General features: G+C 38.1%; 1 protein-coding gene across 1 annotated transcript in view; it reads left to right on the top strand.

Moving 5' to 3' along the window:
• The window catches only part of PTPRM (protein tyrosine phosphatase, receptor type M), a 562,994-nt gene that overhangs the window by 47,175 nt on the left and 493,050 nt on the right, over positions 1-22,769 (top strand). Inside the window, exon 5 of the mRNA XM_012812183.2 lies at positions 21,607-21,781. Within this exon, the coding sequence (XP_012667637.2) occupies positions 21,607-21,781 (175 nt within the window). The remainder of the gene's footprint in view (positions 1-21,606; positions 21,782-22,769) is intronic.

A 22,769-nucleotide genomic window follows, 5' to 3' on the forward strand; every position in this document is an offset into this window, starting at 1 on the left:
TATATTGAAACATCGATCAGGCCTACTATGATATGTTTGTGAATAGAAGCCAGCAAAAAAAAATCTGGAAAGTAACTATTTTCTCTTAATCGATCTTAGACGTCCCAACCATTTTTAAGTGACATAATTTTTAGAATTACCATAATATATAACCTCTGAGTTTGGGACAGTCCTTCAAATTAAATTACTTATTTTGTTAACAAGAAAACAACATCCTGGAAAAGGGAGGTGGGAAACTTTATCATAGTCACATATTTAATTTTTATATTTGTTATATGTGACCACATTTTATTAGTGAAATTCAGTTTTAAATGTATAATGCATTTATGTTTATATAGATAGATATTTATATGTAAACATTATTATTTATTTACAACATAGTGAACTTTGTTGACTGGACTTTTCTGCACTGAGAGATCTTGCATTTAAGTAAAATTAGCCTTTTAACCAGCTTTACCATTGAGATATCCGTGTTAAACTTTAGAACTTTAGAATCTGTCACTGCACAACATAATTGAGAGCTCTCCTCTTTTGCAAAAAAAGCTTGGAGTTTATTATAAGTTAGGCACCAAAAAAAAAAGTTAGGCACCAGAATAGCCTTTTAAAAAGATTTCATAATAAGCCTTAGTTCATATAAATAGAAAAGGTAGTCATAATATGTTACTGTAACCCCCTCCCCCCATCTGAAGTTTTACTTTCTCCTATTTCAGTTACCTACAGTCAACTACGGTCTGAAAATATTAAATGGGATACTTTAAATATAAGCAATTCATATGTTTTCAATTGTGTGCTGTTCTGTGTAATGTGATGAAATCTCTCTCTGTCCTGCCCTCCTCAGGATGTGAGTACCTTTGTCCAGTGGATCCACCCTGTAGCTGCTGTTCCCTAACTACCTAAGAGCTATCTGGGTTCTCATATCAGTTGTCATGGATCACAGTCATTACAATCATATCATCCTTACTTTATTTGATCATGGCACTGAAGCACAAGAGTAGTGATGCTGGCAAGTCAGACATGCCAAAGAAAAGACAAAAAGTGCTTCATTTAAGTGAAAAGGATCCCAGCTTAGGAAAGAAAAAACAATTGTATGGTAAGCTTGCGAAGATACAATAAGAATGTATCTTCTATGCCTGAAATTATGAAGAAGAAAAAGATATTCATTCTAGTTTTTCTGGTGCATTTCAAACGCAAAAATTACAGTACAGTGTGTTAATCACTTAGGTAAGAATGAAAAAAACATTAAATTTGTGGGTGGAAGAAATGAACAGAAACATATTCTGATTGACAGCAGTCAGATTCGGTATTCTTCATGGTTTCAGGCATTAATGGGGGTTCTTGGACTGTATCTCCCATGGATAAAGTGACCCACTGTACCCTGGTATCAACACTGGTACAACCTAGCATATAGAACCTGCTTGTGCCTTGCAAATACCCAATGAATAACTACCAGTACATGGAACTTACTGAATACTGGAACAAATTATGTGTTTCCTCCAGGTCATCCTCACAGGCAGATTCAGAGTTGGAGCAGGAAAACAGGAATGAAGGAAATAATTCTGTAATTCAGGAGGCTTGCCTTAGGCCCACAGTTCTTGTCTAAAGGGATAGGAAAGAGGGATATGGGGCCTGGTAGTCTCTCTTGTGCTGTTGTAGATTATACAGCAAATATCATACAGAGTAACAAAAACAGACTAATAACAGGCATACATTAGAGTAATTTTAGAAGCAAATATGTCAAAATAACATTTTTCCTAAACTGTTAGTTCTTGTACCCTCTCCTTAGGCTTTTTTCTTATCTATCATAAAGCTTTTTTTTTTCCCTGTAATCTCCTCTTTAAAAAAGATCTTGCTATAGTACCTCAGTTAAAAGTAATAGAAATATACCTTTAATAAGGATATTCCATTTGAGTTTGCACAGTGGCAACACCTGTGCATAGTAGGATGAAGGAAACCTGCCTCCTCTACCTTTTGTAAGGGATGTAATTCAGTATGCACTATTAATTTAGGGAGTCCAATTTTCTTGAAAAAACAAAAAACTTGAGGGAGTGAATCAAGATGGTGGACGAGAAGAATCATTCAGCTGAGCTCTCCTAGAACAATTGGGGAAAACGACAGAATCCATTCATTCCCTGGCACAGGGACCTTACCCAGAGTTGTAGCTCAGGGAGCATAGCGAGGATGCAGTGAGCTGGATACAGCATATGATCTGGAGTGGTCAAAATCTGATGAATTAGACGAGTGGTTGCAACCTGCTGAGATCAGCTGGCCCCCAATGGAGGTCTGGGATGAGAGGAAGACTTTCCAGAGTATTCAGTTTTAGGGGGAAGCTGTGCATTGAATGGAAAGCTTGGAAGAATGGGCAGACTTGAACAGTAAACAGCAACCAGATTTGAATGCCATTTAGAGTGGATTTGCCATAGGTTTGGTGACTGTCAAGATAGCCATACTGAGAAGGTCTCTGTGAAGAGCCTGGAGGCTACCATTGTGGGAAGGTCCTCGGAAGGTCTTAGCAGGGGCCTAAAGCATGGTCTTAATTCCACCTACCAGGATCAGAACTCCACTCTTGGGGCAGGCTGAGGGATTCCTGCACCCCACAGGAACTGGAGTCAGGGGGCACTGTAAGACCTGCAAACAACAAGGTGATCACTGAAAGCAATTAAGTTAGAAATAAGGACCAGAGAGGTTGCTGACTGTGTACTCTGTCTCCTAAAAATAACACAGTGCTACCTGGTGTCCCAGCAACATATTGCAATATACTGTCATCAAGAGCAAGGCTTCCTATTTTCTGACCACGAAGAAGAGTTTGGCTTTGCTCAGGCTGAGGCCACTTGAAGACTTAAGCTCTGAGACAATGTTTGGAAGCAAAGGAGGGAGCAGGAAGGAAAAAGGAAGACAAGGAGGTGAACAAGAAGAAAGAAACAGGAGGAGGAACTAACAGAAAAACCAAAATAGAGCGACTCCCCCAAGGGACCATGAAGGCTGCTACTGCACCTATAAAGAATTAGTGGATTTGATGGAAAGGCAGTTTAAAATATGGATGATAAAGACAATAAAAGGAATGGACGTGAAAATGGAAAGAAAGAACCAAAAGAGAAATATGTAGAATATAGAAAGGATATGGCAGAGCTTAAGGAAATGAAGGAGACAATCAGGGAATGTAAAGATACAGTAGAAAGTATCAAAAATAGGTTCAATCATGGGGAAGAAAGAACCTCAAAGATAGAGGATAAAGTTTTTGTATTAACCCAGGTAGTTAAAGAGATGGAAAAGAAGAGAGAGAAAGCAAAACAGGCACTTAGACAACTAGGACACTTTATGAACTGTTCAAACATAAGAATAATAGGAATCTCTGAAGGGGAGAAAGATTGTCTCAAAGGTATAGAAGCCCTACTGTATACTATAATAAATGAAAACTTTCCAAGTTTTACTAAAGATCCTGAACACTTCTTTCAGAAGGATATCATACCCTGGGTCATCTCAACTCAAACAGAGCTTCTCCATTGAGAAGAGCTTCTACATTGTAATGAACCTGTCCAAAGTCAAGATGGAAGAAAAAATTCTGTAGGCATCCGGGAGTCAATGCCAACAGACCTACAGAGGCAGAGCCATTAGGATGACAGCAGACTTTTCAATAGAAACCTTCTAACCCAGAAAAGAATGGTCATCCACCTTCAATATTCTTAAAACAATTTCCACTCCAGAATTCTGTGTTCTACTAAACTAAGCTTCAGAACTGATTAAATCTTTTACAGATAAACAAATACTGTGGAAGCTCACCACAAAACCAGCTCTATAGGAAATTCTTAGACTGATTCTCAACACTGCCCATCATGATGGACCACCAGCAAAGTAAACACCTAGAAGCTAATGGTCAAAACTTAGCTTCCACAAAGGCTAATATTACACCACAGACTTCACAAAATAAGATAAATAGAACTGCACCACACTTATCAATTCTCTCAATAAATGTAAATGGACTAAATTTACCACTGAAGTGGCATAGGTTGGCTGATTGGATTTAAAAAAAAAAGTGCAAACCATTCATATGTTGTCTCCAGGTAACACACCTAGCCTTGAAGGACAAATCAAGGCTCAGGGTCAAGGGATGGAAAGCAGTATTTCAAGCAAATGCAAATCAGAAGAAAGGAGAGGTTGTGATCTTATATTCAGATACAAGCTAATTTAAAACAACTAAAGTTAAGAAAGACAAAGATGGACACTTTATACTGGTCTAAGGAACAATACAGGGCAGCGCCTGTGGCTCAAAGGGGTAGGGCACAGCCCCATATACCAGAGGTGGTAGGTTTCAAACCCAGCCCCTGGCCAAAAAAGGGGGAACAATACAACAAGAAGACATTTCAATTTTAAATATTTATGCACAGAACTTAAATGCTCCCAGATTTATGAAACAGACCATAGTGGATCTGAACAACATGATATCCCATAACACCATGATATCCAGTGACTTTAATACCCCTCTGACAGAACTGGAAAGATCTCCTAAATAGAAACTAAACAGAGATTCAAAGGACTTAAATGTGACCCTAGAACAAATGGGTTTAATAGCCATATAGAGAACATACCATCTCAAACCTAAAGAATATAATTATAATTTTTCTCACCAGCCCATGGATACCCCAAAATCGACCACATTCTAGGATACAAATCAAACCTCAGCAAAATTAAAAGAATAGAAATTATACCTTGTATCTTCTTAGACCACAAGGCAATAAAGGTGGAAGTCAACTACAACAAAAACGTTTATATCCATGCAAAGACTTGGAAATTAAATAACCTTATGCCGAAATGATAGTTGGTTTCAGGAAGAGATAAAAGAGGATGTCATTAAATTCCTCAAACATAACAACAATGAAGACGCAGATTACCAAAATCTGTGGGATACAGCAAAAGCAGTCTTAAGAGGGAAATTTATTGCATTACATGCCTACATTTGAAAAACAGAGAGCACATGAACAGAGTCATGAACCATCTTATAGAATTGGAGAAAGAAGAACAATCTCATCCCAAAATCAGCAGAAGAAAGGAAATCACCAAAATTAAATCAGAGATTAATGAAATTGAAAATAAAATAATCATTCAGAAAAGTAATAAAACAAAATGCTGTTTTTTTGAAAAAATAAATAAAATAGATAAACCTTTGGCTAACTAGAAACAGAAAAGTAAAATCTCTAATAAACTCACTCAGAAACGATAAAGGGGAAATAACAACAGATGCCCCAGAGACTACAAGAGATCATCTCTGAGTACTATAAGAAACTCTATGCCCAGAAATTTGACAATGTAGTGGAAATGGATCAATGCCTAGAATCATACCCTCTCCCTAGATATAACCAAGAAGAAATAGACCTCTTTAACAGACTGATTTCAAGCACTGAGATCGAAGAAACAATAAAAAACCTACCAATAAAAAAATGCACTAGTACAGACAGGTTCACACCAAAATTCCATCAAACCATCATAGAAGAGCTTACACCCATACTGCAGAAATTATTCTAAAAAATTAAGGAGGAAGGAGTCTTCCCCAATACATTCTATGAAGCAAACATCACTCTGATACCAAAACCAGGAAAAGACCCAACTAAAAAGGAGAACTTCAGACCAATTTCACTAATGGCAATAGATGCAGAAGCTCTCAATAAAATCCTACCTAATGGTTCATGCCTGTAATCCCAGCACTCTGGGAGGCTGAGGTGGGTGGATTTACAGAGCTCAGTATTTGAGAACAGCCTGAGCAAGAGCGAGACTCCACCTCTAAAAATAGCTGGGTGTTGTAGCAAACACCTGTAGTCCTAGTTACTCGAGAGGCTGAGGCAAGAGAATTTCTTGAGCCCAGGAGTTTGAGGTTGCTGTGAGCTATGATGCCATGGCACTCTACTGAGGGTAACAAACTAAGATTGTCTAAAAAAAAAAAAAGAAAAGAAAAAGTATTGTAGCCAATAGATTACAGCTACACATTAAAAAAATCATTCATCATGATTAAGTATGTTTCATCCCAGGGATGCAAGGCTAGTTTAACATACTCAAGTCCACAAACGTAATTCACCATATCAACAAAAGCAAAAACAAAGACCATATGATCCTCTCTATAGATGCAGAAAAATCATTTGGTGAAATTCAGCATCCTTTTCTAACTAGAACATTTAAGAATATAGGTAGCTTATTTCTTAATCTGATCAAAGGCATCTATGACAAATCCACAGCTAATATTATACTGAATGGAGTAAAACTGAAAGCTTTTCCACTTAGAACTGGAACCCCACAAGGTTGTTCTTTATCGCCACTACTGTTCAAAACATAGTGCTGGAAGTTCTAGCCAATACAGTCAGGCAAGAGAAGGAAATAAAAGTTATCCAAATGGGTACAGAGGAGGTCAGACTCTCCCTCTTTGCCAACGATATGATCTTATACTTGGAGAACTATGAAGACTCAACTGCAAGACTCCTGGAAGTTATCAAAAAATACAGCAGTGTCCCAGGATATTCAATCAATACCCAGAAATCAGTTGTGTTTGTATATGCCAATAATAGTCAAAATGAGAAGCTAATCAAAGACACAGTTTCCTTCACAGTAGCTTAAAAAACGAACTACCTAGGAATATACCTATAAAAAGAGTTGAAGGACCTCTACAAAGAAAATTATGAAACCCTAAGAAAAGAAAGAGTAGAAAATATTAACAAATGGAAGAACATACCATCCTTATGGCTAGGAAGAATCAAAATTGTCAAAATTTCTATATTTCCCAAAGCAATCTACAGATTCATTGCAATACCTATTAAAATACCATCATCGTACTTTCAAGATTTGGAAAAATAATTCTTCATTTTGTATGGAACCAGAAGAAACCCCATATATGCAAGGCAATTCTTAGGATTAAAAACAAAGGTGGGGTATCACCCTAACATACTTTTGGCTATACTACAAGGCCATAGTGATCAAAACAACATGGTATTGTAACAAAAATAGAGTCATTGACACTTTAAACCAAGTAGAAAACCGTGAGATGAAACTAACATTTAGAGCCACCTTATCTTTGATAAACCAAACAAGAACATAACATTGGGGAAAAGAATCCCTATTCAACAAATGGTGTTAGGAAAACTGGATAACCACATGTAAAAGACTGAAACCCGCACCTCTTACCACTTATAAAAATCAATTCAAAATAGATAAAAGATTTAAATCTAAGGCATGAAACAATAAAAATCCTCAAAGAACTTATGAGGAAAACATTTGACGATATTGGCCTGGTGAGAGTTTATGAAGAAGACTTCTATGGCAATTGCAACATCAACAAAAATAAACAAATCAGATTTAATTAAATGGAAAAGCTTCTTTACAGCTAAGGAAACAACAACCAAAGCAAATAGACAACCATCAGGATGGGAAAAGATATTTGCTTATTATGAATCAGACAAAAGCCTGATAACTAGGATCTATAGACAACTGAAATTAACCAACAAAAAAAGATCCAACTATCCCATATATCACTGGGCAAGAGCAATGAATAGAACCTTCTGTAAAGAAGATAGATGAATGGCTAACAAACATATGAAAAAATGCTCATTGTCTCTAATCATCAGAGAAATGCAAATCAAAGCTATCCTGAGATATTACCAAATGACCTAAATCACAAAGTCTCAAAGCTGCAGATGCTGGCATGGATATGGAGAGAAGGAACACTTTTACACTGCTGGTGGGACTGCAAACTAATAAAACCTTTTTGGAAGGAAGTATGAAGAATCCTCAAAGAACTCAAGCTAGACCTCCCATTTGATCCTGCAGTCCCATTACTAGGCATCTAGCCAGAAGAAAAAAAATCCTTTTATCATAAGGACAGTCACACTAGATTGTTCGTTGCAGCTCAATTTACAGTTGCCAAAATGTGGAAACAATCTAAATGCCCACTAACCCAGGAATGGATTAATAAGCTGCAGTATATGTATACAATAGAATAGTATTCAGCCTTTAAAAAAGATGGAGACTTTACATATTATGTATTATGTAAATAATAGATTATATGTTATCTACCTGGATAGAGGTAGAACACATTCTTCTTAGTAAAGCAACATAAAAATGGAGAAGCAAGAATCCATACTCACTTCTAATACGAAGGCAGTAGATGGGCTAATACAAGGGGGGCAGGGGAAAGAGGGAGCGTGGAGAGGGGAAGAGGGAGGGGGTGGGAAGTCATGGTGTATGGCACACTTGGGGATGGGACACAATTATAAGAGGGATTTTACCTAACAAATGCAAGAAAATAAAATAAAATTTTTTTAAAAAACTCAGAATTAAACTTTTAGCAGTTGGCCTAGAGATAGATTTATAATTTTGAGAGTTTGACATGTAATTACACTTAGTTAAGCATGAGTTATCTAATTGTGAAAAAAGCATTTCTCACTAGTCTAATAAATTTCTCACATTCCTTTTCTGAACTCAGATAATTTTAGACCTTTTTTTTTTTTCCCTGAGAGAGAAAAGGAAATTTTGAGAATTTTATAACTTAAAGTGATTCTTATAAGAAAGAGCTTCTCTCATCTACTGTAGAATTTGGTTTGTGAATGAAGAAATTTATAAGTTGTATGAATAGTATTTATAAGATTGACTTGAACAGATGTATTTAATATGAAATAATTACACGTGCATTTTCTGAGTGCTGCTATGTGCTAGGTACTCTGCTAGGTGATGTCCAGGGTTTTTTGTTTTTTGTTTTTTTTCATTGATCCCGTAAAAACTTTATTAGATGCCCATTTATGGAAGAAGAAACAGACTGAACAGCTCATTGGTAATAAGAAGAGTTGGCATGTGAACAAAGGTCATGTATGTTCAAAATCTGTGCCCAGAAGCATAATGCCTATTCCTCAGTATAATGAAGGGCATAAGCATTGCATCACAAACTGATCAGCCTCATGTGTAACTTCAGTGATAGAATTTAAAGTTAGAATTGTTTCCCTGTGTGTGCTGTTTTGCCTTGGCTTTTGTGTTGAGGAACGCATGCCTGCGGTCAACCTTTGTTGGTGCCTTTTAGCTTCATTTGTGGATCACGAAGAGAAAAAAATCACAATGGTTTTTCAGAACAATTTTGTTATTATATATAAAAGCCACAGAATGATTTGAAAAAAGGTAAAATTATGGTTCCCTTGGCAAGCTTCACTAGAGTATTTTACATCTTATATATTAAAGCATAAATTTAACATCACTTAGCATCATATAAAATACCAGAAACCCACAAAGAGGACTATCTTCAGTTGCCATAGGAACCATTTGTCTCTAAAATTTTGAGTGGTTAAAATCATATTCATTATTGTTTTAGTCCGTTAAATATCTGTATCTATATAATATAATATTGAACATTCAGACTGAAACCACTGAAAACCTTCAAGCATATACCTGCATGTTTTAACTTAGTATCGTTTTGTATGACTTTAATTTAATGGTAAAGATTTTCTTTATTTTGATAAAACAATATGACTTATCTAGGGAGATTGCGGAAGGAATTAATAAATTTTACTTAGTGATATTACCTCAGTCAAAAAATAAAAATAAAGAAACATAAGCAGCCAGCATTTCAGTAGGGTGCAGCAGGAGCAGCAAGGACAGCTGTCCCCTCCCCAGCCACCTGCAAGGTGTCCAGGCCAAGACTTGAAATTGGACTTTGAGAAGTACAGGCCAGGCTGGTTTTTTCAGGAGGCCAGAAGAAAAATGCATTGGCTACTAATTGTAAAGACTTTTGCCTTTGGACCCATGAAGCGTAAATCCTCCTTCCTATTCATTGGAAGTTTCACTAGCTTACTTGCTTCCAAGCATCCAAGGCTGTCACGAGAAAAGGGAAGGCAGAGATGGCTGTGGTCCTGTAATTCTGTAAGTGAAGGCTCCAAATATTAAGATTCTTTGTTCTGTATCCTTTTAGCAAAACAGAGCTGAGGATGAGGATCTTGGGGAATCTAGTGACTGTTAAGGTCTCTAGTTTTTCCATCTTTTGTCTCTCATTTTTGGAAGGGGAGGTAAAAGGGGAAAGAATTTTAGCTAGAAGATTTAGGTATCTTTTTAGGTGGCTCTGAAGGTGCTTGAAGATTTTCAGTCTGTTAATTGGGAATTTTGTGCTCAGAAGAGAAAAAGGAAGGTTTACTTAGGTCCTTCCTTGAGATAGGAAGAAAATTTGAGAACTTTCGAGACAGTTTTAATTTCAAAAATGCCTTTCAGACCATAGAACTGGCATTTAGAACAAACTTTACAACTGATAGTCTTGGCACAACACAAGTTGGGATGTGGCTCTAGACATCTCTGACTAGCACAGTAGCTGCCAGGCACTTCCAGCAGAGGATGAACTCTGAAATCCTAAAGCAGTTCAGTTTTCCTCTTTTATAAGAATTGACATCCAGCTGGGCACTGTGGTTCATGCCTGTAATCCTCACACTCTGGGAGGCCCAGGCAGGTGGATTGCTTGACTTCAGGAGTTCAATTCCAGCCTGAGCAAGAGTGAGACCCCATCTCTAACAATAGCCAGGCTTTATGGCAGGCACCTGTAGTCCCAGTTACTCAGGAGGCTGAAGCAAGAGAATCACTTCAGCTCAAGAATTTGAGGTTGTTATGAGCTATGATGCCATAGCACTCTACTGAAGGTGACAAAATGAGACTTTGTCTCAAAAAAGAAAAAAAAATGATGTCCACTAAAGCACAAGGATAAGTGACAAATTAATGGAATATCTATTTCTTCTTGAGATTTAGAAGCCAGTTATAACCTTTATTTCAGAAATTCTACACTTTTTGTGTCTAAGGATATGATTATTAGTTACACAAAGGTTGCTGTATGACAGGGCTACAACTACTTGGGTATGACTCCTTTTCCCAAAACAGCATTTTCTTTTGTATTATGGAGGTATCTTTACCATGTAAATGGTCCTGTTCTTTTGCAAAATGTAAATGACACCTAGATAAAATGGCTCTTTGATATGTATAGCATTGGGGTATTGATAAGCCAGCAGCAAAACCATCTGTTTTCTTGGGAACATAATCATGATTAAAATAGTCATTCAGATATATAAAAGTGGAAGATTTTTTTCTTCTTGTTTGGTTTGGTTTTTTTGTTGAGACAGAGTCTCTCTGTGTTGCCCTGGGTAGAGTGTTATAGCATGATAGCTCACACTGCAATCCCGAACTCCTGGGCTCAAGTGATCTGCTTGCCTCAGACTCCTAAGTAGCTGGTACTACTCAGAAAAAGAATAAGACCCTGTCTCTAAAAATAGCCAGGCACCTGCCACAATGCCTGGCTATTTTTAGAGACAGGGTCTTATTCTTGCTTAGGCTGGTCTCAAACTCCTGAGCTCAGGCAATCCACCCGCCTTGGCCTCTCTCCCAGGGCTAGGATTATAGGCGTGAGACATAGCACCTGGCCATAGTGGCTATTAATATTGCTATTATTGTCATCATCATGAACTTGTGGTTTTAAATACATTTGGTGTGTTTGAATCTCTTACACTTACCTTTATTGCTACTCAAATCTTGCCTCATCCACCACAGTGGGGCATAGGGAAAGAGGGTAACTCCTGTCCTAAGCTATCTGAGATAGCTGCTTGGCTTTCTGGTGTGACAACATGTTCTGGGCTTATACATGGTGAAATAAAGGGTCATGACACAGTCTGTCTCAAAACTTTCATAGTGACCTATGTATTTTTCATTTTCCACCTCTGGCCCAGAATTAGCCCATTTCTCCAGCCATTTCTTCTTTAGCCGTGTTAATGACTACCTGGTCTTTTAGATTATGTCCAGTAGGAGGCACCACACTGCTACCTGCCCCATACTGGAGTGCTGGCAGGACAGTTCTGGAGGGAGCGGGCAGAGTCCTAGCTGTGCAAACTCAAACCTTTAAATATTAAAAAGGTATTAGTCAGTGTCAGGCTCCTTAGTTTGATTTAGCTGAGTTAAACTAGTCAACAGTTGGATATTTGATTTTAAGCCTAAAAAACTTCTAATTTCATTGGTATTTCTAATTACTGGATTATTATGTATGTATATCCTACATTATTTGGATAAACCTCTAAATAACATTTAAGCAGAAGTTTGGTAAATAGTGTTAATCAGATAATACAAATATATAATGAAACTAACTATGGCTAAATAACAGAACAAGGTCCTAAATCTCCACAATCAAATTCTACTTGAACGTGCCTATAAGATACTCAAATAATATGGTATTCCTTTAGACGTATGAGTATCACCCACTTTGGTTTTCTGTATATTCATTAGCCAACTTAAAGTATACTTGTCAATTTACAGAGGGTGCCAAAAAATGTATACACATTTTAAGAAAGGAAAAAGCTATATTAAAATTGTAATACTCAACATATACTGATAATGTTCATTATCTTGTATGTTGTATCTTGTGTCTCTTATAATTACAGAAGTTAAACGTGACTTGAGTTTGTTGGTATATCCTATGCTGTAAGACAGAAAGAACATCTGATTGTAGTACAGTATTCCAAATTTATAAATATTTGGGGTTAGCTTGGTCATGGTCTAGAAATTAAAGGTCAATACTGTCTTGATAATTAAAATAAGATATATTGGCTGTAGAAAGTGAGATTTGTTGAGGTTTTCAATTAATATTGGATTTAGCTTATATGAGATATTTCAAATAAAATTACCTCTGGCCCTGCTGATGTTATTAATATTAGTGATCTCGGTGGTAACAGTTTCAATTGGTATTTCACAAATGGGCATATTTTAAAGTGGGATAATACAGACTATTTTCTCTATTGAAGAAATGAAAATTCAGTTTAATCCCCACCTGTATGGCAGAGGAAGGGGGACTGGCTCACATCTCCTCTGAGCCTGTGCTCTCAGAGTGGCTCCAAAATGCCTGAGGTTGATTAATTTGCTGCAAGTGCTGCTAACTTCCCAGACCTCAATTCTTTCAATCGTTGCTCTGATTATTGTGAACTATTTCTGAAAGACTTAGACTTAATATGTATCTTTTTGCTGGTAAATTACTGCTCATTTAGAAGTCCCAGAGTTAGTCCATTGCATAAAGAAGGTTGTAAGTCTAATTTAAATAACTATCAGTACTTTGTTCTGCCATGCTCAAATTGAAATACATGCACATTTAAAGATATTCTTGCTTTTATAAAGAGCTGTATTTAACCTAGCAGATCATTTCTTCTCAGCCATCGCTGGTTTCATTAAGTTGACAAAGGATGGGTCAGTAATTTCTTTAACAGCCCTGGGCATTCTATTGCAGTGCTTTGTGTGGATTTGAGGGTTTTGTTCCCATCAATTGTGTCCTTAGTGTCTTTTCCTGTGAACTTACACATGGTGGAGGACAATTTGGATGTCCACCCTTGGTCCTTGGTCATTTCTCCTGCTCTTTCTGTCATGCTGTTAAGAATGTATAGCTCCAGTGCTTGGAAGGGCTGCCTCTTCCTAACTGCAAATTGAGAGAAATCTGGCTGGCAAATTTGCTATTTCTATCTGATGTTCACATTCATCATTTTGTTGTGCTAAATTTTCCCTCTAGGCTCCTAGCTGCTCAGTGGTACCAGAGGGTCTGAACACATTGTCCTCTCTGGGCATCAATGCCATGGACAGAGGACAACAGGGAAAAGGCCTCTTGTGTCCTTCTTCTCCTGTCCTGCAGCAGAGGAAGCGGGTTGGCCACTATTCCCTGCACTTCTCAGTCTCATTCCAGTTGAAAAAGAGGATCTGGGGATCTAAGGCTTCTTAAAATCAAGTAATTTAGTTGCTCATTCAATGTCAAAATCCCTTTTAATATCACCAGCTTACCTTCCTAGGGTGTTCCAGGCCAGGTATGGTTTGTGTGCTAAATATACAATAGTAAGATCATGGCACAGGTCCCTGCCTTTGGGGACGTGTATGCTAGTTGGGAGATAGTGACCATGACAGGGAAGTTAATTATGTGGTGTGTTAAGAAGGGTTCAGCCAGTCAGTGCCACCTAGGAGAGTGTTTCAATTTTAAACTTAGGGGCCAGGTTAGGCCTTGGTGAGGAGATACTTGAGCAGTGCCTGGGGGCAGGTGGAGAAGTTAGCTATGGCAGTAGGTGGGGAGAGCGTGTCAAGAAGAGGAAGACGCCGCCCCACGTGAAATGCCCTGTGCTGAGCTTGTTCCAGCAGAGGAAGTCGAGGTGCCCCCTCTCCAGACACTATTTTGTTAATACATCAGAATATTGAAATCATTTTTAAAAATACACTTCAGAATCTTTATATACTTTTCAATGATTGTTGCAGTATGGGAGGGAGCCACAACACAGCAGACTGAGAGTTCCCCTAGCAGGGACTTCTGAACAAAGGGAGGAATAGGGATAAATTCACACATAGTTTCTACCTAGAGACCTGGAGAGAGGGACACCGTGTAGCCCTGTAGGAAGTAGATAAGGGCCCCTTCCAACCAAATTCTCAAAAGCCTTTCCCAGGGGTTCAGGGGTGTGCATATACAAAGTAAAAGGTAGGATGGGAACTATCTCATGTTCCAATTAAACAGGCAATCTTTTGCTCAAGGAAGAGGGTTATCAGGGTGAAGAACAGTGGAGCACTAAATTACAAATCAAAGGACACTATCCCAGGGGCTTAATGAGGGAGAGTTACAGCTCACAGGTTAGGGAGCTTCAGTTTGAGGGTAATTGTCAGCTGCTGTCTGACTTGATTGGTATCCTATCTCAGCTAAGCTGCTGATTTCTATTTAAACAGTTCTCAGACTATTTTTTACCTATTCTGCTGAACTTTCCACCCCTCCCCTTGTCACCATAGATGTATAGTGTGGGGGAGAGGGTGGGCTGAGGCTCAGGCATTCCTGCGGGAGTCCTCTGGAATGCCAGCTATACTATGCTTCTACTCACAAATGGTGGAGGTGCTCCAAAGTCCTGTCTCTAGTACCCACTGGTAGTCTAATTTCACAAGGAAGTATAGGATTTACATTTATTTCATCCGTGTTTATCTTGTTAGTTTAAATTCATTGTTTAACTTTGTAGATCTTTTTCTCTGTTCATGTGCTCATTCGTTATCACCTGTACATTTGAATAAGCATGTCTATGACTTAATTAAAGGCATTAATGCCTCTGCAGTCAGGGATGAGGCACCAGAAACAGATGTCAGCGTTGATGCCAACAAGCAGCTGCGGATCTGGTCATTCCCTCATTTCTAGCACACCTGGTCCTCCTGGGATTTATCCCCTGTCACTCACTCTCCTGGTGTCCACAGAACCAGCCTAGGAGATGCTGCCTGATGCCTAGCAAGTCTCTGTCTTTCTCACTTCCTAATGGCCCAAGAGATAGGATTTGACACTGTACAGGAGAAAGATGTCTTATCTTTCCCCCACTCACTGCAAGGTTCATGGCCAAACGCCATACCAAAAGACAGATTGATAAGAGGAAAAAAGCATAAAGATTTATTTAATTTAAGTTTTACATGACATAGGAGTCTTCAGAAAGTAAAGACTTAGGAAAAACTCCTTAGTTTTAAGGGCAGTCATGCAGCAGTGAGATCGGAGGACAAAGGGTCTGATCTAATGGTGATAACGGGGGAATTTAGCAAGGCTCGTTTGTGCAGATCGCTCTTGGCTTCTCTATGTGACACTCTGTCCTTCAGGTGTAGGGCAGAACACCTGAGGTTTGTAGGGGAGAGAGGAGGTGGGAGGAGGACAAAGAATGACCTTCCTGCTTCTGGGTTCTTAAAATTTCTTCCGGCTTAAAATACTGAGTATGCCAAGGTGCACACGCTGAGGCAGCCTTTCCTGTACTGCATCAACACTGAGAAAATAATGGGAGAGAACTCTTTCTGTCCTTCCCCCACCCCTCACCCTCATTCCTCCTGCCTTGACCTAGGTGTGGATTGCATTACCCCAGGTAGGGATCCCCTCTTCATGTGTGTCATCTTGCAATGGAGCTAATAAAGAACATAAGGGTGCTGTTGAACCTGACCAAATTTTCAGCATCAAGAAACAAGAAGATCCTCATCAAAGTCAGGATTTCAAAGGAAAAGGACGATGCCTGTGGAATGACACCTCTCTCTTGCAAGTCTGGGCATTGGATCTCCCTCTCTGCCCCTCTCCAGCCCTGGGCAGCTGCTTTGCCCCCTCCCCAGCCCCTTCTGTTGCCTCTCCTGTTCCCCCATCTCTTTCTGACTTCACTCTGTCCTCCTCCCTCTTTTCTCTTCTTTCTTCCCTCTGTTTTTCCACCACCCTCCTCCTATTGCTCTCTTGTGCCTTCACTCTTTCCTGGTTTGTTCTCTGCCCCTTTCATTCATCTGTCCATTTTACAGATAGTGGCTGCCACGGCCACCTCCATGGTTGTCTCTGTCCAGGCAGTGATTCTACCGCATGCCTCCAAGTAGGATTTTCTACTTGTAGGGTATTATTTGCAATGCCACAAATTTAAATGGTATACATCAATCTGAGTGATTACTCTTGTTGATATTTAAATATTTCGATGTGTTAGAATTCTGAGGATACATTGTAGTAGGACTATGTGCTCTTCACTTCCAAAATGGGATTCAATTTGAATTAAGAATGCTATCTAGTAAGAAAATAATTTTGTTCTGTAAAAGCCACCTGGTGCCACAAAAATAAATAGAAATATTCCTCTAAATATTTGATCCCTCATTGAAAAACAGGGTTCGTGTTAAATATATAAAATATATTTGTCAATTAAAAATAACACGATTCTTATGAATATGCAGGATGACCATAAAGTTTGTGTGCAACTTATTTTTGTTTCCATTTTGATTTTCATTTTGTTAATAAAACCACTTCATAATTTTTCATTCTCTTTGACCTGATAATTTTGCTTTTTAAAATCTCTTACTAAGAAAGAGGGATTATCTTACTTCATAATAGTGAAAAATATAAAAGTATAGTAATAGGAAAATATATAAATAATGGATGTAATCACATGAAAGGATGGTTTTAAAACTATCTAATAATGTAAAAAAATTCCACAGGAAGTTTAAATGAAGATATACAACCTACTATATATTTTAGATTACCATTTCAAATTTTATTTAAATTAAAACAATGCATAACAGAAAAATAAGTAGTATACTAAAATATTAAAGCTGTTTATCTCAAAGTGATGGGATTATGCATAGTTTAAAAAATCTATATTATTTACTCCCTGTATATATATTTAAAGTTTATATAGTAAACATCTGAATTTAAAGATGATTTCTCTTTTTATCAACTTTAAGATTATGCAGGCCTCTGTTATGCCAGGACATTGGTGTAGCTAATATCTCTGAGATATCCAGAATGCTATTCCATCTGAATTTGTTCCTCCCTGTCTGGATAAATCAAGCTTTTCTCTCTTGCTTTCCTCTCTTGGGCCTGTTTGGACATAGCAGGTCCTTGGGTCTCATATTTATCCTTATTTCCTTCTTCATTTCACTCACTGAGGGCATTTTATCTACTCATACACTTTCAACCTGCACTCATTATTTTAGGGAACCTTTTGAATGTATGTCCAAAAACCAGAGTTTATGACATTGAGCTGCAGGGAGTAAATTGTGGTAAAAGAAGCATAACATGAAATTTACCATTTTGACCATTTTTAAGTGTACTTTCAGTGCCAAGTACGTTCATTCACCATGTTATGTAAACATCACCACTACTTCCAAAAATTCTCCATCACCTGAAACAAAAAATATTAAGAATAAAGTCTCATCCCTCTTTTAAATTTAGTCCCTGTTCATCGCCATTCTGTTCCATCTCTATGAATTCTCCCATTCTAGATACCCGTACTTCACACCAGCAGTATTTGCCTTTCTGTGACTGGCTTCTTCCACTTAGCACAGTGTCTGTAAGGTTCATCCTTGTCATAGCATGTGTCAGAATTCCCTTCCTTTTTAAGGCTGGATAATAGTCTGTTCTATGTATTTGTCATATATTGTTTTTCCATTCTTCTGTTGTTATAAAGTTGGGTTGTTGTCTACTTTCAGCTATCACAATAATGTGGCTGTGATTATACACGGGTTGATGGATTATGGTGGGAATGTGATGGGTGGCTTTCTAAGAAGAGAAGAGAGACCAAGGTTCATAGTCTCAGCTCCCTTGCCATGTGATGCCCTGTGCCACCCTAGGACTCTGCAGAGAGTTCCCTTCAGCAAGAAGGCCCTTACTAGATACTACCCCTTGACCTTGGGCCTCTCACTAAGAAATAAATTTGTTTTCCTCTATGTGCTGTGGGAGGCAGTTCATTGGTCTGCATTGCCCTTATTGCCTAACTTGTCTGTTTTTCTAACCAGACAGTAAATTCAATTATGTGCAACAGAATTGTTTTTTTGACTCTATGTTCTTATATATGACAGAGTATGTGCCTCATAAAAGATAGTAAGAAGTGGTTGAATGAATGCTTGAATCCATGCGTGTATGAATGACTTAATGCAAAATGACGTGCAGATTTGAGTAAGACACGTGATTTTCTATTCCCGTGTGGCTCCTAAGCTAAAAGGAAAGCTGGTTAGCACTTGGTTTCTCCTCCTTATGTACCATTTCTCAGGGGGAAGCTAAATCTAACTTTTTGTGTGATCAAATACATGGGATTGTAAAAAAGACTCATCCTTGGGAATTCATTTGACATGTTAGAGTGGTGTAGAGTTACCACTCTGAAGCTGTTTATTTTATAGGGTAAGTATATAGCACGAAGACAGAGCAACCATGACTAATACTCATATAACCATCTGTATAAATCCAGGAAGGAGGCTTTCTCATACTTGAGTGCCCTTTGTACAACCTTAAATAGTTGTGAGCAGTCAACAAGTACATGCTTTAAAACTCTTTTGAATAAACATCATTTTGAGAAACACTGTTTCTGTTAGAAAAAATATTGGAGTATTATTATAGAAGTATATTTTTACAGGATTTAAGACACAAGTGAGTAAATAGATAGCCCTATGGCCTTTTTGTTGTTGTTAATAAACAAAACAAACACTTTGAGACATTAAATCTGCCTTTCCTGAGGGTTTAATTTTTTTCTCCTAAAACAAAAACAAAAACAAAAAAAACAGAGATTAGATTTTTTTCTAGTTTGAAAAAAAGACAAATTTAATCTTATGGAATAGAGATAATTTGATTATTTAATTTACAAAGTGGGGTGAGGATTAGAGACTGAATGTATATGGAATACAGAGGGAAACGCTTTCTCCTATTAATTAATAATGCTAAATTTTGTTTTACAACTTTTTAGTGCTGTCAGATCAAATTTAGGCCATTTGGTAAAACACATGTACACAAAGGCATATTTGGGACTTCATATTCTAATTTATGACATTTTAAGGTAGAAACAAGACTGTTTTTACAGAAAATAATGATAGTGTTGGTGGAACTATTTTTCCCTACCCATGATGTTTCCTTCCCTGTGGCAGGAATTCTACTCTGGCAGCACTCCTGCCTGCATTCTCACTGCCCAAGCAGGAGCTGTCTGGGAGGAAGTGCTGAGCATGCACAGCCCAGCCCTTTCTGTGGGGAACTAACTGCCTGTGGGAACTCTGCTCCTCCATCCTGTGAGTTTTACAGCAGCACCCAACAGATAGGAGCCTTGTGATTTTCTAGTGCAGCTGTGACTGGGTGGGTGAGTCTGTTTAATTCTGTGCTTCAGCGTTATCAAGCCCATTGTTCCTGCACACCTAAGCCATATGCTGCAGTGTCAGGTTTTTAGTACTAAGGGTGGTATTTTGACAGTCTCTGCCTTTTTGAACTTATCTCTCAGGTGGTCCAAATCTTGGGCGGGGATGCATGGTGCCAGTCATTATGACAGTGTCCTTTATACATCTGTGAATTCTCACAGAAGCCCTGAAAGTGAGTTGTAGTGACTCCTCTTCACAGCTGAGGAAAGTGAGGCTCTACAAAGGTTAAATCCTTTGAATGATTATTAGGTTTGACACCCTGCTCAGGCTTAACTCCTAAACTGTGTCTATGAGGACATGCTGCCAATCAAAATATCACGATGAAGTCTTTTAAGGGACTTTGCATATAAATCACCGAGTAATACAGATGAGTATTCCTTTGTAGCTTAGCATTTTCATAATTACAAATGCAAACATTTTAATATGGCCTTCAAGTCCCTGACTTCCCAGGTGCTTGCCCACCTCCCCCAGTACCACTGGCTACTGTACCTTCCTCCAAAGGCTCCAGCTCTTTCTAACAGTCATGGGCTCCTGTGCTGTTTCTCTCACTAGAATGCTTTTTCCCTCACACCCTTCCCCTTTGCCTGGTTAGCTCCCGCTCACCCTTCAGATCTCAGTTCACATGTCACTTCCTCAAACCAGCCTCCCCAGGCCACCATATAGGTGTCTAGACTTGGTCCATGCTGTGATTTCTGTGAGCCACCTGGTCTTCCCCTTCACCGCCATGGCCATCATGTGTGATTGTGCGTTCATTGCAAGCCTGTGTTCCCCAATCAGCTGAAGCTCCACAAGCACAGTAACCATGTTTGTGTTGCTCATCCTTGTCAGCAAAATGTCTTGACATAGTGATAGCTCCTGGTTGGCACCCCAAGAATGGTTGCTAGGTGGAAAATAGACACAGGGCTTGGCATCATGTGTTATATATATCATAGATAAAGTCTTTTAAGGGATTTTGCATATAAATCACCAAGGGATATATATATATGTATATATATGTTCTTCAATAATATATCTTTCTAATAAATATCAGCTATAAACATGTATATTTTATATATACATATATGTATATAATATATATACACATTTTCTTTCATATGAAAGAAATATAGCTGTGATATATATTAGAAAGATATTGAAGAAATATATATATCTTTGAGTATATATATATATATGAAAGAAAGAAAAAGCAAGAAAGAGTGAACTTAAATCTTTAGCCTCCGTTTGAGGCTTTCATCTATTAGACGCAAAGAATGGATTTCCAAGTATGTATAACTAAAAGGGTTACTTAATATACGAGGATGATCAAAGAAACAACTGTCCCAATGGGGGAACCTGCTTTACGTGGTCCTGTGAGGAGCTTCTCGTTACATTTCAGGGTCACTGAATAGCAGTCAAGCGTCTGCTGTAAGTTGGTTTTTGCATATCCAGGAAGAACATCACACAGGTTGAACTGGTCTTCCAGGCCTGTTCTTTCCATAGGGAATACTCTAAAACCTATCTGACATTTTGATGCTATTCTTAATGAATTGTTTAGTAGCTCATATAAAAATCAGGTCAATAATAGGGTAGTGGATGAGTTCATTTTGTTTCCTATTTCAGCATTAAAAAAGGAAGAAAGTGTATGGAAAGACCAAAGATTGGTAGTTTGGGAGCAAGATAAAGAATGTTCCCATTGATTTTCTTCCCCTATTGCACTAATCTAACATAATTAATATCTTGAAGGGGGCAAAAGCAAGAAATTTCTGCATACTTAATTTTGCATCCCTCGGCCTTTAAAGTGCTGATGATGGTGGAATTTCAGTTTCCTGGCCAGCTGTTCTCATGGAAAAACTGCGTATGGGTAATAAACCACTGAACCAAGATCTGCATGGAGGGACCCTGCTAAGATTGCTGTGAGGCGCCTTGCTGTTTTGATGTGGTGGCTGACAGTGCTGCTTTCTGTCCCCATACCTGTTGATTCAGGGCATTGATGTACGAGACGCTCCTCTGAAGGAAATCAGGGTGACCAGCTCACGAAGATTCATAGCTTCCTTTAATGTCGTGAACACAACAAAACGCGATGCCGGAAAGTACCGCTGCGTGATTCGCACAGAAGGAGGTGTCGGGATATCAAACTATGCAGAGTTGGTAGTTAAAGGTACTTAATGTGTTTTTATACCCCCAAATAATCTATGAAAATGAAGATGCTAGATGGTTTTAGTTCATTATTTGTTTAAAGCTCAAACTTATCCTTGTCTGTTTCTTAACCGTGGTTTGGTGACAGGCTATTTTGACGGATTGCATTTAAGCACGAATTTTGCACGTGCACAAATATATTTTTGAAAAATGTATTTCTTTATGTTGATTTAGTTACATACAAAGCAATGAATGTAGCAAGGTCTTCTGCCAACTCTGTATACCAAGATTACAAACTATAAATTTTTTTAAGGAATAAAATTTTTACTGATAGAAAATCACTTAAAATGCAAATATTCACCAGGCAGTGTGTTTATGATAGCAGGGTGGTTAATAAAATGAAGCAGTGTCACTATAAAAATGCTCAGTCGTATCATCCAAGCCGTACTGATAATACTGTGTTAACATTTGTAATGTTTCAGTTAGGTTCTATTACTGTATTTTGCATGACTGAAAAATTGAGTCTTTATATTCAAGAAAGTGGAGGATGGTGAGAGAAAATAGAGAAGGGAAATAAGTTTCCTTTCACTGGTTTAATGCTTTTTTTGTGGGCTGACGAGTTTACAGTATTAAGCTGCTACGGTAATTTTTGGTTCCAAACAGGGTAATTTGAACTTGGAGGTGTACCTTGAGGCATTTTTACACAACTCATAGCAAGCCATTGCTGTTTTCTCTAGGAGAATAGAATGATTCCTGCTTTTTTCCTTATGTTTTTAAAATGTGGAACATAAAATTGATCTCTTTTAGATGGGCTATTCCTTTTATCGGCAAATTCCTAATGTAGGCTGGTTAAAATCACAGAACTGGTTATGGGGGGTAGGCCAGTGGCTTGCCCTCTCTGTACTTCAGTCCCTTGTGTGTAAAGTAGATATAATAACATCTACCTTACAGGGCTGTAAGGAGTATCATATACAAAAAAATAGGTGTGTAGCATATCTGGTACTTGTATT

Source organism: Otolemur garnettii, unplaced genomic scaffold (genome assembly GCF_000181295.1).
Source record: "Otolemur garnettii isolate 467f Iridium unplaced genomic scaffold, OtoGar3 scaffold00193, whole genome shotgun sequence".
NCBI lineage: Eukaryota > Metazoa > Chordata > Mammalia > Primates > Galagidae > Otolemur > Otolemur garnettii.